General features: G+C 34.1%; 1 protein-coding gene across 1 annotated transcript; it reads left to right on the top strand.

Moving 5' to 3' along the window:
- The first annotated feature begins 413 nt into the window (after nucleotides 1-413).
- LOC129216675 (uncharacterized) lies at nucleotides 414-9,177 on the top strand. The gene is made up of 5 exons (XM_054850891.1): nucleotides 414-600; nucleotides 4,674-4,817; nucleotides 5,708-6,356; nucleotides 6,424-7,244; nucleotides 9,028-9,177. The coding sequence occupies exons 1-5, from the start codon at nucleotides 414-416 to the stop codon at nucleotides 9,168-9,170; spliced, it is 1,944 nt and encodes a 647-aa protein (XP_054706866.1). The 3' UTR covers nucleotides 9,171-9,177.
- The last annotated feature ends 1,223 nt before the right edge of the window (nucleotides 9,178-10,400 follow it).

Genomic DNA, 10,400 nt, shown 5'->3' with positions numbered 1-10,400 from the left:
TCATTTTCTTTGAAATCAAAATAATGCATTGTTTATTTAAAAACAAGATGCTAAAGATAATAACGAGTAAAACAGATCGTTGTTGACAATATTTGCGTGGTTTGCTTCCGCTGGTCATTTGTTTCCGCTTCGGTCGTTTACTTCCGCTGCGGTTACCAATTATGCCCCTTAAATGTTTAGAAAGAAAATCACAAAAGATTTTGCCTAGTGTGAATAAAAATTACGCGTGTAAATCCAGGAAGATTTTAACAACATATGATCTAATATATATTTACTAATTACCTAATTAATGATTTCAGAAATGCATTTATTTAATGCTTTTAAGAAATGCTCTTATAACAAATGTTTTTGTTTTGTTTTAGCATGTTTTAAACTTTTTTTGTAGCCCAGAGTTTGAAGTCACTCACACAACAATGAATGGTCCTGACAGCGGTTATGCCTGGTGTGTAGCTTTCGCAGCTTGTGTGATCAATTTCATCATGGCCGGACTTGGCAGGATGTCCGGCATTTTGTATGTTGCTTTCATAGACATGTTCCAAATTGATCGAAGGGGAGCCTCCATACCATTTTCCATCAGATCCTCGGCGAGGAATTTGCTCGGTAAGTTTCTTTAACGCTCTCGTGAGTTGCATTCCGTTTAGTTTCAGTCAGTGGCGCAGCGAGGAAGGGGCCATCCCATAGCCATGGTTTTAACATGAATGCCATTTTTAATGCAGTAGTTTATGCATATGAAAGGGCTGTTTTGATCAAAAAAAAAACTTCAGAAGGTATTTTTGATCAAAAAATCCCTTCAAAAGGTATTGGTCATCAAAAAACCCCATTTCTGGCTCACTAGTGGTTTCAGAAGTTCATAACTTGCCAAAAATTGAAACCTTGCATCAGCCAAAACTTGGATGTAATATTTTTAGAACTTTGTGATTTAATGTGATTTAATAGCACAGCTTTATTCTCTTTTTAAAATAATTTGCTTAAATTTCTTTCAAAATTGAGCAGCAGTGACGATGATAAACTTGAGAATGCTACTTAGTTACAGAAGTTATTTGCTTGTTACAAAAAAAGATCCCTTGCATGCTTCCACGGAATACTTGCATGCAATATTTTTGAAACTTTGTGATTTAATAGCATGCAAAACAACGCGATGGTTTTCCGCCTCCAGCTCAGTTACTTCTTATTCCGGGATGATGAGTGGTAAAAAGCACGAAACTGCAGTCCTCGGATGGAATAACTGAGCTAGCGGTGTATTTTTTGTATTTCTGCCTTAGCCCTGCCTTAGGGCGGTAACTTATTGCAAAATTTAATAGCATAACTTTTCTTCTTCTTCTTTTTTAGAAATCATTTGCTTACCGGGGAGTTTCTTTAACACTCTAAATTAAGCAGCAGTCATGAAAAATTGCTTGTGACTGCTGCTTACTTAAAAAAGTTTCTAACTAGTTATGAAAAAAGGCAACTTGCATCTACGAAAATCTTGGGTGAAATGGTTTTGAAACTTTGTGATTTGATAACGTTATTTTTTCCTTTTTTTAAAAAATAATTTGTTTAACTCAATGTTATATTTCATGTAAGCAATCAAAGGTGCCTCCCCCCAAGTTTCGATCTAGATTGATGATGATCTAACTTCTGTACTTAATGATTTACCATACAATTTCTCCACAACAATCAAGATTTGTATGATGGTTGAAGAATAATTTCGCATTCAGGCACGCTGTGTACATATGAAAATGCTTTTATGGTGCACCTCAGGATTGTAGGCATTCGTTCTTGGACGGGTCCTTCAAAATCAGTTGAAAACGAAAGAAACAAGGATTGCCATAATCACTCATAGGCTTAACAATTTTTTTTTTTTTTTTTGGACTCTTCGGTGATTGATATCAAAGAGAAATAAAGTTTAACTAAAACTTCGCGTCAAGCTCTGCGTTAATTAGCACATTGTGAAAGTTGTTTTCTGATCGCGTTCACTGACCTCCCCATATCCCGAGAATTTGAATTGAAAGAGAGACATTGAGACATTTTTAACGCAAAAATTATTCGCTCTCGTGGCACCCGTCATCAGATATCTTATATAATTAAAAACTGAGCGTATGTATCTATGTATCTATGTATGTATGTCCGAGTTACTTCTCTGGAAGGCCAGTGAACCGACCATTGAACCAGGTATCGATGAATTCGTAATCTTCCAGTCTTCATGTTTGGCTATTTAACATAATCATCCGATAATAATTAGCGGAGATATCAATTAAAAATTAATAAATATGACACTTAGATTTCGACATAAAATCTTTATTTTTCGAAGGCTTTCCCCCATTCAATTATTATTCAGTGCTTCATTTCAATTTTCCGTAACAATGCTTTTATTAAATTTGTAGCGTGAAGAAAACAAGAATTCATTGAGAAGAAAGATCTGTTGCCTTTTTTTTTTTTTTTCGAATATGAACAAATAAAATTCTAGCTTTTATTTTAAAGGCTTTTCCTGCCATCGGAGGATTTAAAATGTTTACCTTTTGGTTATTTTCCCACAATCTGCCGCAAAATTGTACTGTTTTTTTTTTTTTAAATTCAAGCCTGGTTGTTCTACACGCGTCACTTGACATAACTTTTATTTTCGAGGGGGACCGTGCAAAGCCGGGCGACGCAGCTAGTAAAGTCTTAAAGTCTGCCGAAATTTAAAAAAAAAAACCGCCAAATTTAAAGATTTGGAGAGTAATTAAAGCTATTTTCACGGTTTCAGCCTGCATGTGACAGAACATCCATCTGCACAGCGTGTGAGATATCTTCCTTCTTCCATTACTCACGGGAACTCGCGGAGTCGGGAGTTTTTTCTTCAATTTTTGGCTGATTTAAGAGTTTATATTTCGATATTGAGGACACAAGAGAAATGATTCATGCGTTTACTAACATGTTTTACTATGCACTTTTGATTGCTACTTATTTCGAGTAATATTCATTAAGTTAAATCGCGTTTTTCCGCGAGCACACTGACAATCAAATGTTAAGGTTTTTGTTTTTGGTACTGTTAAAATTTACAATTACGTTCACTTTCAGATAAGATACAATTTTTAATAATCTAGCTGATATCAGGTCTTGATGACTAACAAACGAAGTGGGAGATCCCTATAACCTTTTAAATCTATTTTCATGCTTAAATAACCTAAAGTTCGTCTAATATGCCAAAATTCTCATGGTTGTCAAAGTGCAGGAGAGCAACTCCCGTGAGCTCAAATGCAAATTAAACCCTGGCTGATATGGATATATTTCTTCATTTGTGATTATTCTTAACTAGCGGTACCCGAACGGCTTTGCCCGTAGTAGAAAAATTAAAAGGTCATTTGGTTCACCTGTATATATACAAATAATGGATGATGAATTTCTTGCCAATTTGCTATGTTAAGTTGCTCACCCATGGTCGCATACAGTAGTTTTCTCGTCCACGTTATGTTAATTTGCTAGTCCACGTTATAGTAATTTGTTCGTCTACGTTATGATAATTTGCTCGGTAAAATGTTCTTAAAATTGGAATAGAAAAAGGACACAATCGAATTTTCGAAAAATTGCTTCGAGGTGCTTACACCTATGCTACGAACTAATTTTATGTCAAATTTCATGAAAATCTTTCCAACAGTCTAGGCACTATGCGCGTAACAGACATCCAGAGAGAGATACAGACACTTTCAGCTTTATTTTCTTTACTAATAATAAAGCTGAAAGTCTCTCTGTCTGGATCTCTGTGACGCGCATAGCACCTAGACCGTTCGGCCGATTTTCATGAAATCCTGCACAAAGTTAGTTTGTAGCATGAAGGTGTGCAACTCAAAGCGATTTTTCAAAAATTCAATTTTGTTCTTTTTCTATTCCAATTTTAAGAACATTTTCCCGAGCAAAATTATCAACAGATGGACGAGTAAATTACCAAGTTATCATAACGTGGAACCGTAACATGAGCAAACCAATTGGCGAAAAATTCATCATAGATTATTTGCAAATATACAAGCGAATTAAAAGACCTTTTAATTTTCTACTACGTGCAAAGCCGTGCGGGTGCCACTAGTCATTAATAAAAATAAAGATGTATCGAGAGCACGTGCATATGTACATAAGAATGGACATTTAAATAAAAATATGGCCCGAACTATCCATTTTGACTATTCCCGAGTTAGTTACCACGCATTTTCCCGGGACGTAATGTACGTATGTACATATCTAGCACAACTCAAAAACGGTATACCGTAGAAAGCAGAAATTTGATATGTAGACTCTTACTGGGGTCTAGTTGTGCACCTTGTCTTTTGGTTGCAATCGGGTGTTCCAAAAGGGGTCTTTTGCCCCTTTTTTGGGAAAATCAGCATTAAGTGTGACTTAGTGACATATCGCCAAGTTGGCTTCAAATTTGACGAATAAAAATATTTTTCGAAACTGGCTTTAATTTGGAGATATTTAGAGAGTGTTCCATTGAATCACGTTAAAATTGTCGACATTGTGAAAATTAATCGCTGTAAAACGCTTTTTTTCATCGACAAACTAGTTTCCCAAAATATCCGATTCTAGCAGCTTCAGGGTAAATGTGTTTAAGCTTTGAATGGAAGTTTAAGATTATAAAAAGATGAAACTTTTTTCTTTGCACTGAATACTGCTTTTTGATTGAAGCATGCACATTTTATAAAAGTGTTTGTTTTTTTCAGGACCTGTGGTTGGTATCTTGGGTCAGAAATACAGCGTTCGTACCGTAGCCATTACGGGCGGTGTGATTGGCACCATCAGCGGAGCCTGCTGCTTCTATGCCGATAATATGCTGTGGATTAGTGTCCTATGGGGAGGAATAAATGGTAGAGTGCTTCATGAAATTTTATTTTCGTATCAGTACCTTCAAGACCTACGCACAAACTGTAGTTCTTCATGTGAAACGTTATTCTATATCATTATTAACTAAAAGACGCATATACATGAATCTTGTTCAACTAGTTTACTCAAATGCATGTTGTATTCTTTGAGCAGGAATTAGTAAATGGAGGGAGCAAATCCAATCATTGAGAAAACGCTGAGGCAAAGACTCCACAGGTCACGTGACTCAACAAGGACGAATGGTTGACACGTTTTACGTGAAATTAGCGAAGGAAACCTGATTTCTTCCAATCCTTTGCTTTAAAATCTATCACGTGATTTAAGACGTCGTTGCTTCACGAAAGAAAGTCTTATCTCCTTTGTACTCATGAAACCAACTTATCAGGTATTAGAAACGACTCGTCGTCATTTTTAGCCTAACCCAGTCCAAAAAGGTGGAGAGGGAGGGGGAGGGGTATAAGGGATATCTTATATATTATTTCTTTAGTCAGTTTTTCTGTCGGTCCGCGAGATTTTACTTATTCCTCTATCAGTTTGCTATTCAACTTTGTTAGAAATAACAATATTGAGATTTTGTTACCAATTCTGCTTGTTTAAATTGATCCCACCGATTATTTTTCTGTATTTTGTATTTCATCATCTAAATCCTAAGTAATCATCTAGAATTTTTGTTTAAATACAGTGAAAAGCTTAGTAGGAAATTGAAAATACTTTGTAAGACAAAATTGTTTTTTCCTAACTGTATAATGATCTTCTATAAAGCGAAAAAATTTAAAAACAAACGTTATATGGATAAGATTTAATTTTTGTTGCATGCTTCATTTTATGTTCATTTTGTTGGAATATGAGTGTAAACTGTTTCCTGTTTTCCCAGGAGTTGGAACGGCAATGACCACAACGCTGAACCAAGTCGTAATTGGACAATACTTTAAAAAATATCGGACAACAGCAGCTGGAATGGGATTTTCAGGTGGATGCGTTGGATCCTTCATTTTTCCTGTTCTTCTGGAGGAGTTGCTTCGAAGTTATGGGATCCAAGGAACCTTCCTCATTATGGCGGGAATAATAATGCATACTATACCTGCAGCAATGATTCTTCGTAAGCCATGGTGGGTGAAGAAAAGAAATAAGGAGAATAGAACGAAAGAACCAACTGGTGCTGGAAATGGCAGACGATTCAATACAGAATCAATGAGAAGTGATGATGTCATTTTCTCTGCTGACCTACCTTGTTTAGATGAATCTAAACCAGGACCGCACGTTCAGATTGAAAATTTGAAAAACCTAGTTGATTTCGAATTCTTGAGTCAAAATATTGACATTATTGCCGATTTTCTTAATGTATCAGAAACACTGGAAATGGATAAACGGACGCATGGGACACCTGTGGAAGTAAACGCTCACGTGAATAAAGCATTCGAACCAGAGCAAAGGAAAACGCAAGACGATTTTGCCCTAGTTCTAGAGATTTTAAATAATTACGTTGGAAATGATTGTTTAATAGACAGAAATATTTCAGCATTGCAAAAGGACCAATTTAATAAAATGCCATTTGCTCCGAATCCAAATGTAAATACCTTTCACAATAATATTCAGACAACATCTTTTTATGAAAAAAAATGGTGCTTTTAACACGAATGAAAATAATAGGCATCATGAACTGAAACAGGTTTTCATGCAAAAGCTTAAATTTCTTGCCAATTTAGAACTGTCCCAAATTTTATCTCATTTCTCACTTGAAAAGAACGAGCATCTCTGTAGGTTGCTTACAGAAATCAAAAAACTTCTCGTTCTGAATGATGAAGTCGAAAAGTCGGCGCTTAAAGAACCATCAGTAACAATTGGAAAGTTAAAGCAAATGGCAGTTCTAGACGAGTCCAATTCCAAAGAGAATTCAGCCAAAAATAAAAACGAAACGTCCACTTCTTACTCCACCTTACTAAAAGCAGCTCTGAAGCTGCATACGAAGCCTATATTTCTACTGATATGTTTTTGCAGATGTGTTCATTTCCTTACTTTCGTACCAGTGGTGGCTTTCATAGTAGATTTCACTATGGACAAAGGCCTCAAAGAAGAGGACGGAAAGTATGTGATAGCAGCTCTATCACTTGGTGACTTGCTGGGGCGCATAGGTCTAGGGTGGCTAACTGATAGAAACTACATAAAGTTACCAAGGTACATGTTATTGGTAATGCTTCTGCAAGGGTGTTGTACTGCCGTTATGCCATTCGTTAACACAAAGCCCGCACTGTTTCCGCTTCTGTGTGTGTTTGGACTTCTTCAGGGATCTCTGTTTGTCAGGCATCCTGTGTTGGTCAATAAATACATCGACAGTAATGAACAGTCAATTGCTATGGGTTGTATGAATTTTTTCTCTGGACTGCTGGGATTCGCATTGCCAAGTTATATTGGTAAGTATGCTGATGAAAATTTGTTCACTTTATTAACGTAAACCTATTGTTTCTGCCGAGACAAAACATATGTCCCTCAAGCATTCAAACGAGTCTGTGGAATAAATTTGCATTGCATTAATATGCGTTGCATATCTCACTGGTATACCGGAGTAACACTGACAATTCAATGAAATTTCCTCCAAATAAATGGCAGCAGAGCCTCTTCCCAACCACTTCCCTAATTTTTCAATGCGTTTTTTATTACTGTAAAACATGAAACATGTGTCTCTCTGAACGATGCCATTGGGGCACATATGGGGAGGGGAGGGGGTTAAATGCTATCATTTTTAAATTTTGTTTAATTAAAAGTATTTATATTTTCTCGGACAGAATTCTTCAACAAAAGGGAGAAACAGTTTACGAAAACTGAGTATATATACTAGGAACTTCCCTGATACCTAATTTTAGCTTTTTAAAATATTGAATTACCCTTATTTAGATATCAAATGTTTAAATATGATTTTTTTTAAAGAATGGGAGATATGACAATTTTGTTACAACATATGCCCGGCGACTAGTCTGCCTGTTTAAGGATTTGTAAGAAAAAGAGATGTGACAAATTTGTTTCAAAATATGCTTATTTTATTGGAATAAGTGATGGGTCTGCCTATTTAAAAGGGGTTACAGTACCTCAAAAATGATGAAACAATCAAAAGAAAAATTTATTGCTTATTTCAAAACTAAAAACTATTCTGAACACAGGGGAAACGTTTCGTTGCTTTAGTTCAAATATTTAAAAAGTTATGAGTGGTTTTAGACCATGCTCGCTATGTGTTCTTATGCAAAAGAAAAATTTTAAATTGCTTTTTCTCGATGATGGTTTTTTTGTGTTTTCATGTCATTAGAATCCCTAAGGATTTTTTCTATTAAAGATACAGATTTAAAGTAATACTTTTTGCAATTGAGATAACATATTTGACAAAACTAGGCATTGGATAAGCATTTTATAAATTACTCAAATGTTTAGAGCATGTCAAACCTTTAAAAACCAATTTTTTCAAAAAAAAAAAAAACTTTGATTTTTACATAATTAATTACTGAACATTTTCTAATAAACTCATAAGCAAATGAATGCAAAGATTTTTAGAGATGATTATAATGATTGTTTAGCAAAAAACTTTTTTTTAATTAGTGCAAAAATAAAAAAAACCTTAAGAATTTTAAAAAATTGAAATTTTCCTCAATTTTTTGAATTTTTAAAAGAAGTAGGCAATATTTTTAAATTTTGAAAATAAATTATTGATTACGAAACAAGTAGGCATGTTATGGTTTCAAAGAATTATAAAATTTACTTAAATTTAAAAAAATTGCTTGAAAGGTACTGTGACCCCTTAAGGATTTGTAAGAATGGAAGATATGACAATTTTGTTACAAAATATACTTATTTTATTCTCTCTCACGAATTTTCTACTGTATTTTTTATTATTTTTACATTCCGTATAGTTATCTTTATTGCAGTATCAAATTACAGACGCCAACTAGTCTTACATTATTTATTTATTTTTAACGTTTGAAAGTACCATTTGCTGCGTTTACCATACTCTATAGGCGTAAAAAAAAAGTCAAAAAATTCATTAAAATAATATGACAAAAAAAAGTTTAACTTCTCGGGCGTAAGTAAGTGTATTATCACGTTCGTTTTCTTTTTCTTTTTTTCGACTTTGCCTTTTTTTTTTCTTTTTTTTTTAATTTCAAAATAAAAATGCATGAGCACACTATTATTTAGTTCTTTTAATTACAGGATACTTTCGGGACAAAGTAGGTTCTTACGATGGAATGTTCTATATCAACAGCGTCATTGGCACCGCAATTGGACTGCTCTGGATTCTGGAACCTTACTTGGTCAAATTATCTTCCGTCGGAAGAACTGAGCATGAGCTGTAGCCGAAAACTCGTGAAATTGTTGTTATTGTTATGTTTTAAAAATGCATGTACAAATTTTTATTCCTATTTATCAAAACAATTTTCAATAAAAGAGGTGAAAGAGTATTTTTCCTTTTTTATCTTATACATGGATATTGTTCCTATTATATTTTAAAAGTTAGCTTGAAATTTGACGTTGCGTTTTTTCGATTATGAAGCACTATATCTACTTTTAATTTTAAGAAAAGGCTTACGTTTTGCAGTTCAAACTCCCCGAAGACTATCAATACAATTTCTGAAAAGTATTTTCGAATCGTCTGAAGAATTGTACAAACTCAGTCTTTTATCTGCAGAATTCATTTTTATTGCAGTTATTGCTACTTGTTATTTCTTACAAAACAATACAGCGTTTTCCTTTAAATTTTAAAAACCTAAAGCTAACAGAAACATCAAAATTCTTTAAATTTGAAAGGGTCAAACTACCCCAGTACTATTTTGCATTAAAAAGGGGTTCATTGAAACCCCGAAAAACGTGTTATGCAGTAATCTGTATATTTGTGTTACAAAACGTTGAATATTTCCTGTTACTTCTCGATACAAAGGTATTTATTAAGCTCACGACTCTTTCAGTTACATTAGTCACAATGAACTTGTGCAAGAAGCAGTAATTTGATTAAATGATAATAATTATCCAACTCATTTCTTTACAAAAAGTAAAAAAAAAATCTACTTCAAAGTATGCACGTAAACATTGGTATTCTAAAAGTTTAAAAATATTATTGTAACTTGCAAATTTTTGTTAAAAACTCGATATCATTTTCGGAAGAATCTGAAGAACAGATCTGAATACGGATTAAAAAAGTACAGGGTGGTAATAAAATAACATGAGGTGTTCAGAGCCCTCTAGCAAGTGAAATATTGGACGAAACATTGCCAAATTTCATGATCGTACATAGCAAACTATGGGATTTCGATTTCTGCAGTAAAAATAGTACCAAAATTCACCACCAGGGGGATTTTGGCGCTGCAAAAGTGCATTACCTGCGAATGCTGAAAAATTAAATGCTAAAAAAATCAGCACACATCAAGTTTTTAACTACAAATGTTTGTTGCTTTCAAATAAGGTTCAATAAAACCAACACGAAATTTCAATTCGTAACAAGAGAAGAATAATACCAAAAGGCCTCGTGAAGAAATTTTGGCGCGGAAGCAAGGATTTCTTCTTGAATAATATTCATATACGATGGTGCA

Source organism: Uloborus diversus, chromosome 2 (assembly GCF_026930045.1).
Source record: "Uloborus diversus isolate 005 chromosome 2, Udiv.v.3.1, whole genome shotgun sequence".
NCBI classification, from domain to species: domain Eukaryota; kingdom Metazoa; phylum Arthropoda; class Arachnida; order Araneae; family Uloboridae; genus Uloborus; species Uloborus diversus.
The sequence above is the reverse complement of the archived record's forward strand: the minus strand, read 5'-3'. Positions and strand labels throughout refer to the sequence as shown.

What these genes read in the sequence shown, in the direction of transcription:
- LOC129216675 (XM_054850891.1), top strand. Translation starts at nt 414, where the DNA reads ATGAATGGTCCTGACAGCGGTTATGCCTGGTGTGTAGCTTTCGCAGCT. An exon ending in CTCGGCGAGGAATTTGCTCG is followed by an intron (nt 601 to 4,673) that starts GTAAGTTTCTTT and finishes TGTTTTTTTCAG; the next exon opens with GACCTGTGGTTGGTATCTTG. An exon ending in CGCATTGCCAAGTTATATTG is followed by an intron (nt 7,245 to 9,027) that starts GTAAGTATGCTG and finishes TTTTAATTACAG; the next exon opens with GATACTTTCGGGACAAAGTA.